The sequence below is a fragment of the Haliotis rubra genome, unplaced genomic scaffold (assembly GCF_003918875.1).
Source record: "Haliotis rubra isolate DU_JTF1 unplaced genomic scaffold, ASM391887v1 Scf18, whole genome shotgun sequence".
NCBI lineage: Eukaryota > Metazoa > Mollusca > Gastropoda > Lepetellida > Haliotidae > Haliotis > Haliotis rubra.
Window position 1 is genome coordinate 130,283 of NW_025765780.1, and position 25,375 is coordinate 155,657.

Below are 25,375 nucleotides of genomic sequence, written 5' to 3' on the forward strand. Positions count from 1 at the left end.
CGTAACAAATAGTGAACTGTGTCAAAATTTTAATGATAGGTTTGTTTAACAACTTATGTATTTTTAGGACATTAATTCTGCAAAAACCTCATAGAGTTGGTCTGATGTTGTAATTATGATGAGTGTTTCCTTTAGTATTATATGTATATTAGTTTTTCATCGGTCCAATTTTGAGCCAAACGGACTATAACAAGAATAACAAACTTGATTCTTGTAATGATATACATATACCTCAACCGTTCGCTGAAACAAAAGGGAATAGTGTAGCTATCGACGACTTGTGCCATCGTATATAGGCTTGGTAATGCCTGTCCCTACTGGAAGATCATTGGAGCACGCACGTCGCGTATAACTGGATTACCTCGACATATCGATCAGCAAGTATTGTTGACAGATCCACGTGCCCCATCCTTATAAAGTGGAACTGACTCCGTGGTCGTCCACGAGTCGGTGGCCTTGTCGACCAAGAGAACACTTTGATACCAGACGCTTGACGCTACTATAATGAGACTGGTATCATCTCTTCAACCTGGGCTTGTCCTTGCTCTTGGTCTATACCTTGTGCTGGCAGAAAAAGAAGAGGTAAGTTTGATTGCCTTTTAGTATCAAGTTTTCTTTAGTAGGTAAAATGCTATTTGCGTGTGTTGATGTTGCGGCACTTGTTTGAGTATCTGAAAATTGTCAAAAAGTTTTGTGCAATATTATATCATCTAATTTTAACAAATAGAATAAGAATTATTTGGTAAATCAGAAGTCTATGCCATGGTAAATGTTACAGTGAAAAAATATGAACAGGAAAAAACGGTGTGATGTATTTTGTTGTAATATATATGTCCTAGAGGTAGTTTTCATGAGGGTACTTCGGCTGTCATTCAGTAGCTACTACAAATATAATGACACTGTTTGAACGAGATTTTTTTTCCTTTCCTTCTGTCGTGATCAATTAGAAATGTAATACCAGTATACAATGAAAACACCGTCGTCCTTTAAAATTAAACAAACTGTTTTGACAGAATGGATTTGTGTAATTAGAAACATATTTATTTCGAATCTTCTTGGCCTGTTTTCATTGCACCTAAACCACGGCGCGCATAATTTCACCTGACATGTGACAAGTTTATTTAAATTTGCCGTTCTTAAAAGGGATATAAAACTTGGACAGTCCTGAAAAGGAAAGGTTGTTTGAGAACCGCTTTTAGATATCTCCACTGAAGTTATGACCACATTTGCGGACGACATTACAAGCTTCATCGTGAAAGCTAAACATAGGAAGAGTGACATAACTGTAACGATGTGTCACATATCTAGTACATGTGCCACCTGGCCCTTAATTGCCAGGGAAGCATTGACACCACATGGGTGTTTAAACCCTAAGAAAGAAATAAGAAAACGGTACTTTGGGTATGAAGCAAACAATGACTATCGCAGGGTTGTTTCCCGCCTTTGTTCCGCAACATAAATTCAGCAATTTCATTCTACAAACATAGAGCAATAGGTTATCTAAGTACATAAAAGTTATGTAAATTTAACCATTGATAATCCTGTTGCACTCCATGTTATCATAAGTCTTGTGCTTTAAGTAGTTGATAATTCCCTGAAAAATCTGCAGCATTATATTCCCGTAGAGAATGCATTAAGTGTGAATGGCGGGTGATTTTGCCTGACAGTCTATTAATAGTATGAGCTGCACGCCCATTGATAAATGCTAAAGCAGCCTCAGTGCACTCGGGAGATCAAATATTATCATATCAGCAGGCTACATTGAGCTTCATCTTCTATCCTTAAAGCCAACTCATGTACAGAAAGTCCCACACATCATTAAACTTTCTTTCTCTGTATTTCAAACCAATAAACATAGGTGCCAAGTGTAACACGACAGTATACCGTAGCACTTGTTTCACAGCAGCAGACTATACAAGACAGAATTCAATGTTTTCACGTGTATATGTACAAATTAAATCATTTAAGAACTACGACATGTACAAACGTGTACATGAACAATATTATCAATGAGCGTTATTATCTTCTGAGAACCTGAGAAATCCACTTTTCTGACATTTGTGAAAGTCTGTTCAGTGTATGTTCTGGAAGTGTGCGTTAGGTTACTCGAACCAACACATTTGTGCGTTTTCACAACCTCAGTTCATGTATTTTAAGGACATACGAGCATTTTGTCTCTGATGTGTTCTAAAGCTCATAACATACCGTTCCATAACTTAATCAATTCATTTATTATCTTCCCGCAAGATCGTCTTCATACAAATAATAACCCGGACAGACAGACAGCATGACAGACAGGAAGGCAGAGATATATTTACGTCTCATCGCTGTACATCGTAAAAAGAATATATATACAGACAAGACTTGAAACTGTAAGAATATGGTACAGCGCCACTCGCATTAAGTTATGAGAGACGGTAAAATCATATACAAGTAGGCATCTATACATATATAAAAGCGATTGTTTATCAATATAAAATATGTTTTCTACGTTGTAGTATTGAGAAGCAGGTTTTGGCCGTAAAATAAACCTTTCGTGGTTTGACAAAGTTTAACAGTTGGACACTTCAGCTGAAACATTTGTAAAAGAGCTATTCTAAAGTTGTCATATAAGAGACAAATTAATGGAACATGCTCCTCATCTTCAATAACTCCATTACAGGTAAAGCAAACTCAATCCTCAACATTTCAATTTGTATGTCTGCCCGTTTCAATTCTTAAAGGCGCAATACCACATACATATTTTGCAAAAGCCGAACGGTAATTCCGGGGCATAAAAGTGCTAACATAACTTTCACAACAATAAAACATCGTTAAAAGATCTGTAGGTACGAGGCTTACTTCTACTATTCATATCATTATCTTCCCATAAACGTTCTTGCCAATGTTTATCATAGTTGTTGCCCCATGATGTAATCATTAGCATATTTCAGTGTACGCATAGTTATATGCCGAATCTACAAAACTGCAAAGTACTATGGTGCTTCCTATACTTCTAAAGGACATTAATGTACCCAAGCAATGGTTTCTGCATGATGCATTTTACCCTGGCCGATACAAAGCGAGTCCTCATCAAATAACATCCTACTTTAACATAAGGCATAATTATAATTGGTTACTTTGAAGAAGAATTTCTATGTGAGTGGACTTCCATAAAAAAAGTTGTCTTTATGAGGTTCGAAGAAAGTATAGGTCGAATAAAAGAACAGAAGCCTCTGTAATTTAGAACTGATTCTATAATTTTCGTGCGCAATTTCAATGGCATTCAGAAAATGGAAATTCCGTTGGAGCTAAGAAATGTTCTGTGGTAAGAAGCAACAATAACTGTGTCTCATCAACCTTTCATGTCATGATGCAGAGGAAAATATGTTTTAAAAAAATCAACAACTGCTAATTATGAGGTTGAAACGTAGCCTCTGGTTTGCATGTAGAAGTTTAAAGAACACGACGACATGAAACGCCTATGAAAATAAAGTTCCTGTCCTAGTTAACGACGTTTCAATGCTACATCTGGACCATTCTTCAGTAGAATACAGAGTAAGCTTAGTAAATTTATATATGCCCGCTGATGTGATTACCAAGGTAGCATGTATGGACAAAAGTCTCACTACAACGAAGGTAAAGGGAGCAGAAGAAGAGAAGGCGCCTAATACGGTGACGGTTAAAAACAAAACAATGAAGTCCTCCATTGCTGTTACGGATTGAATGTAGAATAGAAGAGCCCACGCCGGGTAGTTAGATGCCATGCTCTCTGCTGGCATCATACATTATTTGAATTTCCATAGTTTATTGGTGTTTCATCTTTTCCCAGTGTCACTGTTTCTGTTAATAGCTGGCCTCATATATTATTTGAATTCCGATAGTGTCTTGATGTTTTCCCTGTTTACAGTGGTTGACGTTGGTGTGGAAAAAGATGTCATATTGTCAGAACATGATGTGGTTAGGATTGTTGGTGTTCGTAAAGTACGGATTTCATGTCAGATTTAGCAAAATATATTTAGAGTTGTTGTATTCGGGTGCCTATTGGACGTGAAGTCCCGTTATGTACGAACCATATTGGTAAACCAGCATTGAACCGAGGTTCGAATGATAGGGCAGAAAGACCATGGCCTCATTTAAATTTGATTTGGAAGAAATAATTTGCATATTAAAAAACACAGGACTAAATATATGTGTCTATGACATTCACTGCATCTTAGTCATGAGTTAGGGGTGTAATAAGGGATTTGCATTGATCGTTAATAGGTGACAATAGATTTTGTTAGGTGATTGGCCAAGTGTACATAACGTCATTTACCTTGAAAAGTCAAAGTCATTAGTATCGCGCGAGTGCGTCAGGACAATCAAGGATTACACGAGGCATCCTCCTAATCAAACTTCCAATGTCAGCTTGGTTCATTCCATCTCGAACATTCAGCCATCCCGCAGTGCACCGCCAATTCCGCTGAGAGTGTTCGGTGGTTCTTGACGGTGATGTCGTCCAAGGATATCCTGGACATCAATGGTTGACAAGAATGGACTGAGTGGTGGTCATGGTAATGTAGTTACGTTCTCCTGTTGGAGGTACTCTGTAGCAATACCAGCCTGGTGTGTCCTTGCTTTGTTATCCTGAAACACAAAACGACGTCCATGTCGGCGCGCAAATGGCACCATGGTGGCACCTGGCTTCAAGATGGTGTCACGGCAGTGCTGCCGTGTGACACGTGTGTGAATGACATGTAGCGCTGTTCTGCCAGCCATGGCGACCCTAGTCTAGCATACAGACCCTGAAGCAAATATATGCAAGAAAGCCCACGCAAGTTTTGAAAATGTGGCAAGTCTAGATTTCCAGTCTCAGGCTCCTTTTCATTATGTTGCATTTTTTTACTATGAACTTTTTTTCTGTAAAATAGGTTCATTTCAGAGACTAGTTGATAGTCTACAGTGACCCCATGTCACAATGTTACTGACCCATCCTCCAAACGTTCGTTCCGTCCATGCCACAACACTGCAGCCCGTGATGTCAACGACGACGCGCTTTAATTCAATCGCTGGATAACATGTGGACGTCGGGAAGGCAGATTCCATCTGTGTAGTATATATCGAATCGTCTGTCCAGTTACTATAACGTCTGTAACTGTGTGAATCCCATCTCCATTTTGAGAGGCACTTTGCTGATGGTTTTGAAACACAGTCGTTCTGATGAATCTGTCCAGTTGTCGCCCTTGGTCAACCAGATGGACCTCCGTCATCAACGTGATATGCCTGTCGATATCGTGATTGTACAGTACTAATTACCGACTGTGAACGATTGTGTTTATAACAATATCAGAACAGCTGGCAGTCTGGTTTTATCATTGCAATGTACAGTAACACACTGACACGTTTAACTGCAAACTTCGAATTTTACCTCGACAATGTTCACATCCACCTCCTGATAAAAACAACAACGCTTGCACGACATTGGTGTGTTTGCATGCAATTCATTACACCCTGTAAATGGATGATGATCATTTTCTGATTCCATACACTAGCATGCAAATTGGTTCTCCAATAATATCCCCACAACATGGATTATCCCCTACCGTTTAAACAACTTGGTTCTCCAATAATATCCCCACAACATGGAGTATCCCCTACCGTTTAAACAGTATATTTGGTCATGACCCGAGCCTCCTGAAAGTCGAACTGTCTGAATAAAGGTCACCGTGACATCGCAATTGTGTAAAACATCTGATCTGATTGCGTGGCTGTTTAGATCTGTGTATGCGAAGCTCACTAGTACAGGCGATGTGGCTGCTTTGGGCTTGGGGTCTTTTGGTTGGTTTCCAGGGTTTTCCGAACTCTCTCTTCGTGAGATCCCTGTATATAATGAAATGTTAGACATACCGGGGAAATCGTGAACATACCCAAGATATGACAACACATGATATTATGTTCACTGTACACGTACAGGTAGAACTACAGATAATGCCCGGGAGATAACCACAGATGGAGTTCTGATGTTATATTCTATTCTCGACAGATAGCTGTGTGGTATTAATTAAACTATTAAACTACACCCAGTTGATATTTATACATGAGAGTATACGTCACATAATGTATCAATATTCATGTATAAGAGACGAAATCACACAATACGGTGAAGAATGAGGACTATTTTTATGGATATACAACTTCTTTATTCTATATAGGCGACGTTTCGGCATAGATTCTAATGTCGTTGTTGCTTGCTTCACAATGACATTAGAATCGATGTCGAAACGTTGCCTATATAGAATAAAGAAGTTGTATATCCATAAAAATAGTCCTCATAACAACGACATTAGAATCTATGTCGAAACGTCGCCTATATAGAGTAAAGAAGTTGTATATCCATACAAATAGTCCTCATAACAACGACATTAGATTCTATGTCGAAACGTCGCCTATATAGAATAAAGAAGTTGTATATCCATAAAAATAGTCCTCATAACAACGACATTAGAATCTATGTCGAAACGTCGCCTATATAGAATAAAGAAGTTGTATATCCATAAAAATAGTCCTCATAACAACGACATTAGAATCTATGTCGAAACGTCGCCTATAAAGAATAAAGAAGTTGTATATCCATAAAAATAGTCCTCATAACAACGACATTAGAATCTATGTCGAAACGTCGCCTATATAGAGTAAAGAAGTTGTATATCCATAAAAATAGGCCTCATTTTTCATCTACCCAACTTCTAGAATGCCAATCAAAGAAGACACACAATACGGTGATATAACGTCACATAATGTATTCATACACACAGATAATGTCACATAAGATAAAAGTATTCATACACGGGAGATAACACCGCCTAACGTAAAGGAATATATACTCAAGGGATAACGTCGCACAATGTATTTGTATATTTACGCGAACGTTAACGCCAGATAATGTGATGGGATCTGTACCTGAGGGATAACGTCACACAATGTATTGGTATTTATACACACAAATAACGTCATAAGGCATAAAGGTATTTAAACACCGTCACATGAGATAACGCCACTTAATGCAATTGGATCTCTACTCGAGGGATAACGTCGCACAATGTATTAGTATGTACACACGGAGATAACGTCACATTGCATAAACGTATTCATACAAGGGAAATAACGCCACATATTGTAAGGGGGCCTGTACTCGAAGAATAACGATGCACAATATACTGACATTTATACACGCAGATAACATCACACAGCATAAAGGTATTTATACACCGTCACGGGAGATAACAACACATAATGTAATGGGATGTCTACTCGAGGGACAACGTCGCAGAATGTATGGCATTGCGTATATATATAAACAATGATTATTTCACAAATTTGATGATATTGATTCACGAAAGATAACGTCACATCGGCATAATGGCATTTATACATGAGTTACATAATATATTGGTATTTATAGACTTGGATGTCATAATGAAATAGAATGTATACTTGGGGACGCCAGGTGATCCCACCAAGTTCATCTAGGGATTCTGTTGGCAAGAAACGTGATATTCTGAGGGATGTCCAGTATGATCAAGTCAGATGGCCGGGCTCGCCAAGACATAACTTTGACATTGTTGGCCTGAAGAAACCCGCACAATATGTGTTGTTGTTGTTTTTTTTGTGATCGGACGTTATGCACACAACCTGGCCATTGCAGGGTTGTACATTGAGATGTGAACAGAACACGACTGGTTCATCTGACCGCAGATCCCGTCTCAAGTGTGTACGGGATGTCTTGAAAGGAGCAACGTGTCAATCGTTCACATTTTTGTCGACGGAATGTGTGGTATGGGTGATTGTAAATTGTGGGACCATGTTTGCCAGCCAGTCCACTGTTCGCATGTTCGGTTGAAGCGACCGTCAACATGGGTGTTGTAACGAGGGTACAACTGGACTTCTGGCTATCATTGTGAATTTCTGAAACATGTGGCATCAAATAGTGTAATACGCTTGTTTTGTACATTAATGTAGGCTGCACGTGCAGCAAATCGTTCGACTAAAACTTCAATAATTTACACGGACCAAAGGCATGAGTTTCTGATCCATTAATGTAAGTTGTTGATTAATTTCGATTAAAAGTAAAGCCAGAAAACCTTACAATAGTCATAAGAACTATTCCAACTTATATCATGAGCATGAATATAATGGAAGAATCATGATACCGGGTGTTGGCGAAGTGTGTTCGTAGCCTATCCTACTGCTGGGCTCTGTCACAAGCACTTGCAAAATCAAGGCAGTTGTTCAAATGAAAAAACGTTAGTCAAAAATAGTGAAATGCATCGGATATCACGTTTGACACTCTTTCGTAAACTTTAGTAGTGGGGAAGCAAATCTTCGCTGGATGGGAGTGCTTGAATGTACCTCAAATTAGGGAAACGTAGACAATAAGGGGGGAACATACTTGTATACTGCACGATTATCTGAAAGAACGTGTGGATGTAAATAAGAAGAAGAAGTCTAGGGCGTCTCGCAGGCTAAAGACGCTCAGTGGTTCCACCCTGTCAGAAGTACAGACCGTGGGAGTACGTCAATTTTAGATGTGGTTTAGGTCCCATCACCAATTATTCAGATCGAAAAGGTGATATCATGCGCACAGACTGCATTTTATTTTAAGCATTCCGTGGCAAACCTAGAGTACTAGTAGAAGTTTAAACGGGCTGGCGTCGTACCGCCATGGAATGATGAGTGCCATAATTATTATGTTTGGCTGCTCTCTTGATTTCAATCTTATTTCTATGGGTGTCAAAACAGCCTCACATGAGAGGATTTGTGTGGTTCCCTCAGTGTCTATACAACCGTGTCTGTTTGAGTTGGGTACGTTTCAACATGTGCGCTTCTACATGTGCGAGTCATTTTCCTGTTTTCCCTTATGCTATGTGTTCCCTTGCTCTTTCAAGTCTAAACCTGTATATTTCAGTATGACGTCGCTGAATACGTTCACCTTTGGCACATAACTGATACTGATTCATACACAATACATAACTGTGCAAGGGAGATCTTATGATGATGAAAAAAGCTTTTGTGCCTTTATTCATATCCTAGGTATATAGATTGTTGCATAAGTTGATCATCACCCAAAAGCCAGAGGGCACGAAGAAGGACGGTAATGAACCGCAAGGAGGTGAATCAAATTGTCGAGTGCATTGCCTTCAACTTTATGCTTTCCCGTCTCGGTGGATCCGATACTTAGAGAATGGGGTCTGTGTGTCCTTCATAGAAGCGTAAGCTACACATGATACACAGCTCAGTAGAAACGCCAGGGACTGATATTTGAGGAATGAATGTGCCATCAGTTTTCCAAGCATCAAGTTTTTTATCAGCAATCTACAACATCACTCTCAACTTTCGATAGTCATGAATATCTGACACATACAAGTTGTATCTGATGATACATGTGACAATTACTTACATTTACTTATATATATTGTGTTTCACAGGCTGGCCACAATCATGGTATATTGACACCATAGTGACGAAAACATACGTTTCCTACATCAAAATAACTCGAGGTGGAGTCCCTGTTCTCACAAATACAGTCATATTCATTGCGTCTAATTTGATTTTCATTTATTTACCAACGCTAGGCTAAAAATGACGGTATAAATACTGGCGTCTGGGCCCAATGCGACTGGGTACAGTCTATATCTCATCGTGATCCTATTGCCCAGGATAATGACACAAAAGCATTTCACACTCCCTTGAAAAGAGGATCGGGTTACAGGAAAGGCGCGGTTTATCACCAGTATCTGCTCATTGTTATCAAATCGCCTGTTTCGTTTGATGTTGTATATTGACGTCCCTAACGTATCATTTGGCGGTGCGATTGATGGCTTCTCTTCGCCGACCTGCACTTAACTGAGAGCGGTGCCGTGTCATTATTTTACAAGCCTTATCTGAACTAATTGGAGTTGGGTTTCCAGGTGAAATCATTCTTTGACCACTTAAGGATCCAATTTTGATGTTTACCGTTATTCCCTGAAATCGCACATATACGACGTGATCTTGGCCTGAGCAAATTTATTGACAGATGTTTAATGATCATCTGAAAATGTGAAACCATTGTACAGGAATAATGGCGAAAAGTATGGCATCATGATAATTAGTTGACGGTGATTACCCATTGATATTGCCATTACTGCGTAATGCGAACGAATCAGTAATGAGAACGAGAACATGTACTTGTTTCATTATTTGTCAGTCAATACGTGCTTTATTACACGAAAGTATAGATGTATTCATACATGACTTAGGAAGAGAGAAGGTGAAATAGGGAGTCCGCAAAACACTTATGTAAATGTATAGGGTAACATATAGGTTAATTAATGTATTCCAAGGCAACGGTACACACTGATCGCCGAACCTTTCTGAAGCCATGCGAGCATGATGATGTCTACAATACAAATGGTAACCTAAACATATATTAGCAATAAGTAACACAAATACGCGCATCAGTATAAATGTCAGTAGCTGCGACTTAATAACTGAATATATTGCCAGATAGCTACGCACCAAATATGTTATCACCGATCGACGACATGAGTCTGTTCTTTCAGAAATTATAAATATCTGACACAGACGATTTGCGTCAAAGGATATAAGTCATAGCTTTGAATTAGGACGGTTTGAAAGCTTATACATAAATCGTAAGTCCTAAATATATCGTTCGTTTATACATTAACTTAAAACTTCGAAAGTCAATTTAAACTTACCAGGATTTTTAAACGTAGCATTTTTGTCATTTTAATTGTAGCTAACATTTCTTACAATCGCCAGCAGCTGAAGGGATGGTGTAAATCCAACTAGGGTCCATGCAGGTAGCCAAGGTACTGTAAGTCCCCATGGTCCCTAGTATGGTGATCGACCTTCAGTTGTTGGCGATCTATAGCCTGTTTTTATCTTGTATTGTCCTAATAGTGCTATTAGTTTTAACCTTCCACACTAGTTTTAAATCCAAGTGTGATATTCTAGTTGTTTTACTGTCCTTCGATGACAGGTTTTATAATATATACATATTCCATTACAATGTCAAATGTTCTCGTCACGATATGGCTGAAATATTGTCGATGTGACGTTAAATAATAACTCACTCACTCACATTAACTTAAAACCAAACTGTCACAAGCACGCGCACTTGGAAATTTGGTTAAGTAAATCATGTGTACATACACTTGAATGCCTAATCCTACAACTATTGTATCAGTGTGTATGCTTTTCCCTCTCCTTGGCATCTGTTTGCCCAAGACAATCCACACTTCCCAAGTGCTACTTCAAGACACAACACTGTCAAATAATGGACGATATGAGAAGGCAGTTAATTATTTAGCGTCTATTGTTTGCTTCATATTCCTGAGTTCTCGTTCAGTGTGCAGCATTCCAACACAACACAAACGGACTTCCCATACGATAGTTAACCTTGTTGACACAGAGTCAATATGGCCTCTTGTCTTTAGTAAATCGTTAATCCACCGGACAGCTGTAATATTCAAGAATACAAATGTCGAATGAGATGGTGTTTTGTTTTCTTTCAGGTGAAGGTTGGCAAGTCTGATGTTACGTCTGTAGCAGTGAAGAGATCCTTCGATTCAATCAACAGGGGCAGTGGCTTAAGTGGCTTCATGAAGCGTGGATTCGATAAGATATCTCACAGCAGTGGGTTTTCGGCCTTCAACAAACGACCCTTTGATTCAATATCCGGTTCAAGTGCTTTCTCTGACTTCGCTAAGAGACCGTTTGACTCCATTGCTTCTGGTGGAGGAATGGCAGGTTTTGCTAAGCGTCCATTAGATTCAATTTCTGCCGGAAGTGGGCTATCCGGATTTGCCAAACGTCCCTTTGATTCCATAGCAGCTGGTAGTGGTATATCGGGGTTTGCAAAGCGATCCTTTGACTCCATAAATGCGGGCAGTGGACTGTCGGGATTTGCCAAGCGTCGATTCGACAAAATCGGGGGTGGAACTGGAATTTCGGGATTTGCTAAACGACCGTTCGACTCCATTGCATCTGGTAGAGGTATGTCTGGATTTGCTAAGCGTCCCTTCGACTCTATCGCAGCAGGAAGCGATCTCTCCGGTTTCGCTAAGAGACCATTTGACTCCATTGCCTCCGGGAGAGGTATGGCAGGATTTGCAAAACGTCCTTTCGACTCAATTTCGTCAGGAGGCGGTATGGCTGGCTTTGCGAAGAGGCCGTTTGATTCCATCAGCGCCGGAAGTGGGATGTCAGGGTTTGTCAAGAAATCTTTCGATAAAATTGCCCATGGAGGTTTCGCATCTTTCAACAAAAAGTCAGACAGTGAGGTAGAAAAACGACCATTCGATTCAATCAGTCAGGGTGCTGGAATGGCAGGCTTTGCCAAACGACCATTCGATTCGATTGGTTCTGGAGGCTTCTCCACTTTCGTCAAGAAAGGCCTGGACTCAATTTCACACTTCAGTGACATGGATGACTTCGGCAAGAGGTCTGTGGATAATGCTGTCGAATCTGAGAGTGATGAACGAAAATGAAAGTTGAACAACAATAAAGACACATGCAAGGCTAACATGATCGTCCAGAAAAGAGTATGCATATCAAAACGTTACTTTCGCACTGAAACCTTTAACTCCTTCTGACATATATGATATGAAGAAGCCATTAATGACAGTGGCCCTACATTTTGTACATGAAATTCAAGTTCACATCCAATTTGAGAAAGAATGCTTGTGTATCCTATTGACTGCGTGCATACTAAAAGGTATTACACATACATGTACTAGGTCTGACATACAAATCAAACCACTGTAACTGTTGACACACGAATAATGTTTCTATGAAGTGTACCATTAAGACGCTTAACACTTTGTATACAAACAGCCTTAATCTTTTTGAAAGAGTTTATATCAAAATTTAAAGGAATATATTTTGTGTTGTTAGATATTTATTTGTTATGAACCGCTTCGGCAATAAAGAGTTGAAGAGTGCCTAAGTTTCATCTTGTTGATCAATGTTTTGTTTTTATTACGTCAGTTCTTGAGGCTAAACGTTCCGCCCATGGAATGCGTCTTGAAATTGCTTAAACCCCTCCCCAGCCAGCCATTAGCAGCCGAAGATTGTTATGGCCTCCATCGTTCGTGGGGCGGAATAACGACAAGGAGTGTTTTGCATCTCATTAGACCAAGCGGTATCTCTGATGTGAGCTGAGGTAGAGGTGAGTGAGGTTTCACGACTATAATACCCCCATTATAACACACCGTATCATATCGATCTGGGAGGAGACTTCACAATGCATGTTGTAGGTTTTAGACACTTGATTAAAAACTTGGCCCACGTTACCCACCTGGACCACCTTACCAACCTGGCCCACCTGATACACATTATCCGCCATACGCAAATTAACCACCACTCTGGCTCATCTTTCCCACCTAGTCCACCTGGCCCGTCCGTCCTACCTGCCTCTCCTGGACTACCTTGTCCAACTGATTCACCTGACCCACCTGGACCACCTGACCCACCAGGACCACCTGACCTTTCTGGCTCATCTGTCTCACCTGACCCGTCCACCCTACCTGACTCTCCTCGACTACCTTGTCCACCTGATTCGCCTGACCCATCTGTCCCACCTGACCCACCTGACCCTTCTGGCTTATCTATCTCACCTGGCCCGTCTGGCTCATCTAACTCACCTGACCCGTCCATCCTACCTAACTCTCCTCGACCACCTTGCCCACCTGATTCACTTCACCCATCTGACCCAGCTAGACCACGTGACCCATACAACCTACCAGACTCTCCTGGACCACTTTGCCCACCTGATTCACCCGACCCGTCTGACCCAGCTGGACCAATGACCCGTACAATCTACCAGACTCTCCTGTCCCAACTGGCCCACCTGACTCTTCTGGCACATCTGACCTACCTTGCGCACCTCACCTACCTGAACCACATGACCCACCTAAATCACCTGGGCCGTCTCACCCAGAGAGAGTATTTACATAGAAAATCAGCAATGTACCTGATAGGTTGTTTTTGAGCTGGACAGACGAAAACTTTACACACAAAGCACAAGCGATTTAGAAAGTCTGATTGTATTTTGAACCTATTTAACATCATCCAATATAGCACATATATTTAGCATTTTTCCCCTTCGGCAAGCGTACTGATGATTACAATTACCTTGGCATGCCGTGAAATCTGCCCAAAAAACTGTGGACACAAGTGACATATAAGCCAGACAATCAGCGGCCTACCATCCCCACTCAATGCAGTCTTAAAAAGTGGCGAAGTCAGAAACACACCTCTATTCATCGTTCTGGATGCTTAATTGTGCTACCTCACAGTGTGACGTTGCTCATGGATTCAAATTCCATAGGAACACAGCTTGTCACTTATGGCGACGTTTATAGCAAAACAATCACGTTATAGATAGTCCCCGTAGCGGCCGCCCACCAGTAATGGCCCCAAAACTGATGGATTCGAACCACACACCTCCAACACGGTTCCAACCAGAGACGTCAGACGCTCGGTGTGTGGGTGCATTCAATGACTCAGCGATCAGCTGACCCTTTCGAGTTTTCTTCGCAGGAGGTCGACCATTCATTGCCGTGAATGCTGACCAAATGCTTTAGGTAAAATATGTTTACATTGCGATTTATTGTGTTGTGAACAGAACATTTTGCGGAGGCATGTGGAGTTCCGGCAAAGCGATACTTTCACTGCAGTGCAGACATCAAATTCTTGTCACTGCAGCGAAATATGACTTTTCACAAACTCAGAAATGTCTTCAACACTTATATAAATGATAAATTGAGATCTTTAAGTACAAGGATTAGGTGGTTATGTATATGGGTGCCATTTTACAAATGGAGAACAGAAACACAGAACGTAATTACATACTATTGTATATACATTTCTGATGTAAACATGGGGGCCAGTAGCAGCGGCACCATCAGTTTATCCAGGATGGCGGCTGGTATGTACTGAAATAGTTTAACGTTCTCTACACTTTCTCACATCATTTACTGTGGGATAAATGTACCTGGTAAAGTATTTCACTTCAACAAACATTTTGAATAACGGGCAAATTGATAAAAAGTTGAACGCGAAATCAAAAGAAATCAGTTGGAATGGTGCGCTATTTGTTTATTCAAAGCATATATACGTAGTTTGCATAGCCCACAAGGTCATAAATACAAGTGTCCTTAGGATGCGAAGCCATACTTGGTATCTATCGGGGACATATTTCGATTAGGACATAGTATTTGTCATTACTTACGATAATATTTGCTTCCTGCAGTTTCAGAGTCTAAGCGAAATCAGTTGGATGAAAGTACATTCCTTACCAGGAAAACGGATGTACTGGTATTCTGTATTCAAGCCACCTCAAGACATAAATTTCAGCGACATGCCATTGATGTCATTGTGGGTGACGTCATTGTAAGCGTTGTTACTCCCTTTTACCATAACAGAGAGCACCACCCGCGACCTGTCTTGTAATTGCAATTCTACAGGTTGCTTGGAAAAATGTATCCAGCTTTGCATCCTGCGATAAAGTTAACTTTTTATGTTCATAATTGGCTGACGTCATGACGTCGATCACATTATCTACCACGTGATCTACCCTATCCTTGCTGACTGTCTTGTCAGTCAAGATAGCGCACCCATGCCGCTGATATGTCCCAAACATCCCCATGTTACCGAGTGATTCCACAGAGGTCATGTTGATGTGGGAGGGGGATCTCGATGCCCAGGGACGTATGTCTACCTGGGAAACTGAAGCAAAGTAATTAAAAATACTATTCGTTGTGAAACTTACAGTTCATCCCAAATGACAGGTTCAATTTCCCTGATCCACAACCTTAAAATTCCGTGTTGCTAACAGCGGTATTAAACTATACTCCACTCACGTTTGCTGCATTGGATTCAGGATCATCACATCAACCTTTTTGATTATGTTGCATAAGTATTTAATAGCGTACTGAAAAGCCGGATAGTCTGCGGTGCTGGAATGTGCTGCGCAGTGTTGCGTCATTTGGCCACGCCAAATAGCGATCTGCCTTAACGTAAAATGGAGGCAAATAGGTGAAGCAGCTCTCTAGTTAGTTTTAAATCTTCGTTTTTGTCGTGCTTGCAAATCTTCACTCTAAGAAGCATTGCTGAAAGATCAAAGATGTGGACAGTACTTGGTCATTCGATAAAGCTCGGGTTTTGCGTTACGTCATAATGACCTAACATCATTGCGTTCATCAAAAACATGCTCCCCAGATCTGACTGATCTTGGTTTATTTAGTTAACATTCTATCATTTCTCTCAATCAGTATCTGCCTCTATGTCAATCATATCGATAGATGAATTAGTTGGATGAAAGTAAAGATGAATAAAACCCAGTGATGTTCGAAACTTCTCCCTTGTTGAACAAAGTCAAATATTGCCTGCAGTGTTCCCTCGCTTAGACTTTCATAGTTAAGAGCAAATCGCTACTGTACTACACCACACATGGGCAGTGAACAAACCTACATTATTTCTTCATTAAATCACTTTCGGTGAAACATAACGCCGTAATTTCCACTGTATATTTTATAGTTTTTGTTTTCGACGATACCAGCAGAGATCTGATATCAAACAAATTTAAAACTGATATGTATACTGATGTCATAAATTAATCCAATTCATTTGATACCCACACAACGTGTAAACATGACAAGCTGCCCTTCATTCACACAACTGGCGAAGGGAATGCTACATTTCGATGAAAGTAAACATGAATGTGTCTTCTTACGATCAAAAGCATGCTGTACAATGTATAAAAAGAAGTCTCATATTCGCAAGGATAAATGTATTTTCTATCATAACCTTTAAGCAAACTGGCACTCGCTAAATTAATTTCCTCTTAGCCTGTCTCCCGTTGGAAGGAGTGAATGGGTTATATTGTATGCCATCTTTGAAGTGGTCAAACAATGTTTGAGAATTAACACAACATATTGTGCCTTCCCTTGGAACAAACAGTCAACGCCAGCGTCGTCTCTCACTAAGATGCCATGCAACAAAAGGCCTTGTAATGTTGCTTTTTCCCCCTGAAGTTCGAAATGTGTCTACTTTTTTCATGTGTCGATATATTTGGAAATATTTTGGGATGCTTTCGTTGCATTTAGAAATGGTAATATTGATTAGTGTGCCAGTGAAACACGCACTTTACCGTGCCATGTTAAATGAGTTTTAAATGATGATCGTAAATGTGTGATTTAAAAACTATTAGTATTTAATATGTGCTGATATGTTAGGAAGTTTAGTATGTTTCTGTGTATATATAGCTGGAGAAGCTTATTTCAGCTGCGGCATGTATACATGATCCAGCAATTAGTTAAGAAACAATTGGTCTGCACGGTAACAAATCGACATTAGTGTGAACTCCCTAATATATTCCCTCGCTCTATGCAAACACAATCCATCTCAGTTACATACAATCGTGTTTGCGATATCCTTTATCTCATTGTATAAAATGTGCTTATGATACATTTGGGTGTATATACACTCAGGCGATAGTTTATACGCTCCCTACATTATCTTGTTGACGTTATCGCTAAATTCAGTTAAAAGTGTAAATACAACGTTATATCACGCATCAAGTCCGCATTTTAGTTGCAATATGAAATAGATCTGCATGTGTTTATCTGTTTTCTCCCTGTGTTGAATAATGTATAAGGTAGTGATGACTGTAAAGTAGGTTTTGTCTGTATTTCAGTCTCGATGTGTAATGTACAATATTCACCTGGCCTTTCTTCCACTTGTTGTCGCATCTCACTACGGGTCACACTGTGGTACATGATAATACATAATATATGATCCGGGTAAGAATTCTTCTTCAGCAGCCCATGCAAGCAACGGGATCAGGCTGACTGACGTGGTAGGCACGTGACATCGTATACCAATTGCGTAGAACGATGTTCATGGTGTTGATCACTAGATTGTCTGTTCCAAACAGATCGCCGCCATATTTGCTGAAATATCGCTAAGTGCGGCGTTAAACAACAAACATCAAAACGTAAAACAAAAACAAAAAAACAAAACAAAAACCAAACATACCACCATACTAAAGACTAGCAGATGACAGTGGGCTTGCATAATGATACAGCCAGAGTAAACAACTATATTATGTATACATTTATCGTGTTGTGTCGATATTGTGCTGAAGTGATATCTGACATGCCAGCGGCTTGGCTTCTACGTGAGAGGAGACTAATGTTGCGGTAGATCGCTGACATGTCAAAGCATTGATAGACCAAGAATCATTATCGTGAACAATTGGCAACTTGCAGGTGGCTGCCTGTGCGAGTCAGATCTGGGAGCTATTGTATAACTCGGCCGCACGTCCCCCAACTTAGTATATTACAAGATAACCAAATAAAGTTTCCTACTGAAATGTACACTGCAAACTAGTGAAGGGCGGCAATGTTATAACTTTTACTGAATAGACATGCTATTATTGTCTCTTGGTGTAATGATGATATTATATTGCGATGTTAACCGACGTGTATGGACATGAGTATTCCCCAATGTAGTTCCTGTCAATGAAGCCCAGCATCTGCAAGTCCGTGGCCACGAGAGATACCGGTCTCTTGGCCCTAACTACTCCCTATTAACGTGAATCCCACGTCATTTAATATGATATAAAGTCAGACTTTTAACCACCATCTCTCAGGCGAAAAGATAATCCAATCACTACAGGTTAATCTTCTGTTGGAGAATATAACGAAGTGTTGTCTACATAACTAAGGGATAGCTCCGCTTAATCTTAACTCCTCGCTCCACCAACTTGAATAATGTCATCACTTATGCTTATCCTGTCTACGACGATACAGACGCTCACTGGAGATGACCCTGTATGGAGCTGATAAGTCGGATGTAATTAAATCAGCATTTTGTTAGGCTACAGATTCCTGGCATGAATACAAACGAGATTTGGCGCTAGTTCATGGATGCGTGCTCCACGTTATTAACAATTCGCAGTCAAACAAACGAGCTTTGCATTCTTAATTTTAATTTTCGTTACAATATTGAAATGATTCATTTTTTACGCAAGCAAAACGTTTAAAAATGTTACCGGCACGAACAGAATTTCACTCCCATAGAAATCCAAATATGAAAGTAAATTAAGCTAAAGAGTATCATCCGCCAGTCTTGATATAATGTAAAATGGCGCAAATGGAACGGAGCGTAGAAAACGAGAGAGAGAGTGTGATAGCAGGTTTGGAATGTGTGTGTGTGTGCGTGAGTGCGTGCGTGCGTGTGTGTGTGTGTGTGAGTGTGTTTTGCTGTTGTAACCCCGCACACAGCAATCTACAAATGATCGGGTCTGGACCAGACAGTCCGATGATTGATATGACGAGAAACGATTCTGGTATTCTGAGTTGGATGCCACGCCATCGACCAAGTTGGAGAACTTATCCGCCCGATCCAGTGCGTGGCCCGGTACGATGGGAGTGAATGTGGGTTTAGGGAGATGTTAACGGAAAGGTTAAGTGGGGCTGGGTGGCAACTAGAATGCATAATCCAGTCAACGCTATTCTGTAGGCTTCGTGACTCTCAACAATGCACACAGCCTGTGCCCACCTGTGTGGAAATCCCTGCGGGCTGAACGGTGATTGTGAGAGGTGATATCACTGGAGTGGACTGTGGTGACAACCGAGGTCTTAATAGGATATGCTTATACAGTTATTGGTGGATCTTTTCTTCGATGTGCCATGACTACCAAGCCTCCCCAGCGATCGTTGTCATTAAAGGGAACAGTATTTTACAATAATGACGATAATTGGCTGGAAGACTGTCTAGCACAGATTTTCCGAAGATAAAGAATGTTTATGATAATTTTGATCAAAGGCATTTTCTCAGTCCACCATCTGCATTGCAGTACGTAAATGTGAAGCTTTAGGAAATAGGGCTCGAATCGTTCCATTACGCCATTTCTCAAGTATTGAATCACCATGTGGTTGTGGTTGAAGCCTGTATAAAGTATCCTTATCTTCAAACAATCATTAATCGAAAGATGCACTATATTTTCTGACCACGAAAATGAGATCAAATTAGACACTGGTGAAAAACCTCACACATCTGCTTGTTTTCCTCATTAATTGTCGTCATGCGCTGTTTGCTTTGAGTAAGATAGGTCAGGGGATATCTCATTAACTTTTGTTAATCTGCTAAATAGTGACGTATGCAGTGTGTTCTGACCCTGTACTTTATAGAACGCACCCCCACGCCCATTGCCCTCAATACGAACACTTTCTTCTGATATGACTGTCTGTTTTCACTACCAGATGAAAACCTCCTGTAGACAATGCGGAAAATTAGTGGAACATTTGTTACCAGATTTTGTTAACAAGTGACAAGTGTTGTCCTCGATACTCCTTCTCGTGGTGAGATTGTAATTAATATCATCTGGCTTAATTTCACAGATTGGCGAGACTTACCATCCTAGCCAGATGGTTGGAAAACTCACCCTATCCCCAAAAACCTAAAAAAGAAAAGAAAACAACCACAAAACAGTAACAAACACAACAATAATGATGTTTATTGATTATTCTTAAAAGCATATGATCATCTACTATAAGTTCATGGTTAACACCTGTAGTTCACTTGTGACATCAGCTTGTACAGCAATACCATGAATTGTTTGTTGTGTTTCTCCAATCTGAATGAACCATGTATAACAAGCTAGATGCATGGTAATAAGCTCCCTAAGCACGATGACCCCCATTTGTACAGTAAAGCGACGATATGTCATGCATCATCACTGGACCTGCTGGGAGATGTAATGTAATAAGCGAAGGTGCCATAAACATGCGACGGTTTCCTCTATGAACAGAATATGTAGGCATGAGCATATTTTGGACGGAATAGTTACAGTGGGACACATAAGACAAATCTTGATCATATTTCTTAGACGGATCCTGTTTATATGATTACCCCGCTCATTGTTGCTATACCAAATTTATCTCTCTCATCCCTCACTCGTTAGGGTTCAATAGGTGAAAGGAGCTTACAGAACCATCTCCTGGTCCCACAATAATTATCTAACACTAATATAAAAGCAAATCTCACGGATAACTGCTCATGTCCCTATTGCATCAAGTTTGCTCATTTTCAATTATCGAATCTGAAGTATGAGGATTGCTCGGATTACCTCCCTTTGAAGTTGGCTGAGTGTCAGATTTTAATCATGGCGAACGTATTTCAGCCGGTGCTTTCGAGAAGGCGTTATGTGTAACATTGAGAACAGACTTAAGATAGATTTTGCTACATTAAGCATTTTTGAACAAGGATAATATCTGTCTTATTTGATTAGGCTTCTTCTCCACCATATAACAACAGTACTATGTTACTTAATCGTGATTGATCACGTTTTTGAAAAATAACAGAACGAGCTACAAACGACCGGTGTCTCCCCAAACAGAAAACACCAGTGTAACTAGTGATGGCTTATTCTCAGTACTGTTGTGAGGCGGTGTGATAGGGTAGTGTAACTAGTGATGGCTTATTTTCAGTACTGTTGTGAGGCCGTGTGATGGCTTATTCTCAGTACTGTTGTGAGGCGGTGTGATAGGGTAAAGGCGGTGTGATAGGGTAGTGATGGAGTGCTGTTGTGGCGGTTAGTGTAACCAGTGATGGCTTATTGTCAGTACTGTTGTGAGGCGGTGTGATAGGGTAGTGTAACTAATGATGGCTTATTCTCAGTGCTGTTGTGAGGCGGTGTGATAGGGTAGTGTAACAAGTGATGGCTTATTCTCAGTACTGTTGTGAGGCGGTGTGATAGGGTAGTGTCAGTACTGTTAGTGTCAGTGGCTTATTCTCAGCTGTTGTGTGTGATAGGGTAGTGTAACAAGTGATGGCTTATTGTCAGTACTGTTGTGAGGCGGTGTGATAGGGTAGTGTAACTAGTGATGGCTTATTCTCAGTACTGTTGTGAGGCGGTGTGATAGGGTAGTGTAACTAGTGATGGCTTATTCTCAGTACTGTTGTGAGGCGGTGTGATAAGTAGTTAAGTGCTGTTGTGAGGCGGTGTGATTGGGTAGTTTAACTAGTGATGGCTTATTCTCAGTACTGTTGTGAGGCGGTGTGATAGGGTAGTGTAACGCTTATTGTCAGTGCTGTTGTGAGGCGGTGTGGTAGGGTAGTGTGTTCATTCCCATCGTGACTACTCCCAGTTTGACTACCCGTCCAATACACACCCTGTTCCAGTCAAGAGGTTTGTAATTACAAGCTCTCCCCTCCATCAGGTAGACTGTTCCACTAACACTTATAAACAATTATAGCTGTACCAGTTTCATGCAATATGTATTCAGCTAATTACATAGGTCATTGTTATGGAAGAGTTCAAGTATACACATATACAGTTACACGATATATCATAAGAATAATACTGAGACAAAATAACAGATAATGATTGAATGATAAATATGTTCGTTATGGTGTTGGTTATGTTTAGGTGATAATCACTGGAAGCGGTTACTTAGTTGAGAATGTGACTATTTGTTGAGTCATTCAATGCTCCGTGTAAAGTAGTTTTAACATCGTATCCTTGAATATCAAAATACACAGTTGTTCTTAGATTTTGATAGCTCCGACATGTAAAGCGGTAGTGAATAAAGTCTTCTTTTATAATGATCACACGAACACTTAGATGTTTCTGATATATGTCGATTATATTTGTCTGCGTTTTGGTCACTACAGCCGAGCTTGAGGCGACAATGGATGATTTGACAAAATCTAGTCCCAAAATCATAATCAAAGTAATTGTGAGTTTCTGTTGCATTTATCATGGTTTTAAATTGATTCAGGGAAATAGCGTTAACAGCTCCATCGAGCAATAAATTCCACGACATAATCGCGCTCAGTAAAATGATTGAGAATATCTTTGCGTTCTACAGTTAATAGTTTCAATGGAAGTTGGAGGGATTATGTTCAATTTTCAAAACAAACAACCTGTGCTATCAGTTTACAAAGTTTCAATCCCAGTAGAGGAGTTATCTCCAAATATTAAACCAAACAATAAATGATCACAAGATCCCCGAATCACTTGGCTTCTAATTATTATAGGTAGGCCCTGGGAGTCTCCCTTATAGTTTTTTTTCAAAGAGTAGACAAAAACTGGAAGTAATCAGCTATAAAGGTATAGTACAATATTAAGTTTTGGGGTGCTCCATTACATGTTTGTGTTCATGAGTAGTCAAACTGGGACTAGTCATGTTGTGAGTAGTCATAATGGGAAGATATCGGGTAGTGTAACTAGTGATGGCTTATTCTAAGTACTGTTGTGAAGAGGTGTGATAGGGTAGTGTGTGTGATAGGGTAGTGTGACTAGTGATAGCTTATTCTCAGTACTGTTGTGAGGAGGTATGATAGGGTAGTGTGTGTGATAGGGTAGTGTGACAAGTGATGGCTTATTCTCAGTACTGTTGTGAGGAGGTATGATAGGGTAGTGTGTGTGATAGAGTAGTGTAACTAGTGATGGCTTATTCTCAGTACTGTTGTGAGGAAGTATGATAGGGTAGTGTGTGTGATAGGGTAGTGTGACTAGTGATGACTTACTCTCTGTACTGTGTTGAGGAGGTGTGATAGGGTAGTGTAACTAGTGATGGCTTACTCTCTGTACTGTGTTGAGGAGGTATCATAGGGTAGTGCAACTAGTGATGGCTTACTCTCAGTACTGTGTTGAGGAGGTGTGATAGGGTAGTGTAACTAGTGATGGCTTACTCTCTGTACTGTTGTGAGGAGGTGTGATAGGGTAGTGTAACAAGTGATGGCTTACTCTCTGTACTGTGTTGAGGAGGTGTGATAGGGTAGTGTAACTAGAAATGGCTTACTCTCTGTACTGTTGTGAGGAGGTGTCATAGGGTAGTGTAACTAGTGATGGCTTACTCTCAGTACTGTGTTGAGGAGGTATGATAGGGTAGTGTGTGTGATAGGGTAGTGTGACAAGTGATGGCTTATTCTCAGTACTGTTGTGAGGAGGTATGATAGGGTAGTGTGTGTGATAGAGTAGTGTAACTAGTGATGGCTTATTCTCAGTACTGTTGTGAGGAAGTATGATAGGGTAGTGTGTGTGATAGGGTAGTGTGACTAGTGATTACTTACTCTCTGTACTGTGTTGAGGAGGTGTGATAGGATAGTGTAACTAGTGATGGCTTACTCTCTGTACTGTGTTGAGGAGGTATCATAGGGTAGTGCAACTAGTGATGGCTTACTCTCAGTACTGTGTTGAGGAGGTGTGATAGGGTAGTGTAACTAGTGATGGCTTACTCTCTGTACTGTTGTGAGGAGGTGTGATAGGGTAGTGTAACAAGTGATGGCTTACTCTCTGTACTGTGTTGAGGAGGTGTGATAGGGTAGTGTAACTAGAAATGGCTTACTCTCTGTACTGTTGTGAGGAGGTGTCATAGGGTAGTGTAACTAGTGATGGCTTACTCTCAGTACTGTGTTGAGGAGGTGTGATAGGGTAGTGTAACTAGTGATGGCTTAGTCTCCGTACTGTTGTGAGGTGGTGCGATAGGGTAGTGCAACTAGAAATGGCTTACTCTCTGTACTGTGTTGAGGAGGTATGATAGGGTAGTGTGACAAGTGATGACTTACTCTCAGAACTGTTGTGAGGAGGAATGATAGGGTAGTGCAACAAGTGATGGCTTAGTCTCTGTACTGTTGTGAGGAGGTACGATAGGGTAATGTAACTAGCGATGACTTATTCTCTGTACTGTGTTGAGGAGATGTGATAGGGTAGTGTAACTAGTGATGACTTACTCTCTGTACTTGTAGCAGGGTAAGGGGTGGTTCTGTTCAATGAAGACCAACGCCTGCTGGGGTGTGAGTTGTGACTTGTGCCACTACTTTATTTTTCAAACATATAGTTTGTCTTGTTTTCACCCTGTAACATAATAACAATAATCAATAAAACAGTCATATCACATATGTACTAATATAGTAGATTACATATAAAAGTTACAATTACTGATAATAATCATATATACCTATCACAATATGTTCATTGTAATACAAATTACTTGAACTGCATCAATTCCAAGAAAGTTATAAACAGAAGTAATAACCACATGCAGTTCACAAAAAGGTATTATATGGATAAATTGCAGCAGCAAAATATCACAATATCAAGGGAACACATATCTGTGGCAATGATATATACATGAAATATAAACACATTAAAAGGATAAAATACCTACCAAATATATGGTACTCAGGTGATATTATATTGTCCACCTTAGTGAAACAGCATGTCCATCTATAAGTAATATAACACACAATTAAGTATATTACGCTAACCTATTCTTATATCATAATGAAACATATCAGAATAAAACAAACCTACATAATAAATATATACATATAC

At 40.2% G+C, this 25,375-nt stretch overlaps 1 protein-coding gene across 1 annotated transcript; it reads left to right on the forward strand.

Annotated features, from left to right (window-relative positions):
- The first annotated feature begins 434 nt into the window (after window positions 1–434).
- Window positions 435–12,965, forward strand: LOC124273328. Its single transcript, XM_046708567.1, has 2 exons — window positions 435–582; window positions 11,538–12,965. The coding sequence occupies exons 1-2, from the start codon at window positions 505–507 to the stop codon at window positions 12,510–12,512; spliced, it is 1,053 nt and encodes a 350-aa protein (XP_046564523.1). The 5' UTR covers window positions 435–504; the 3' UTR covers window positions 12,513–12,965.
- Window positions 12,966–25,375: the final 12,410 nt, after the last annotated feature.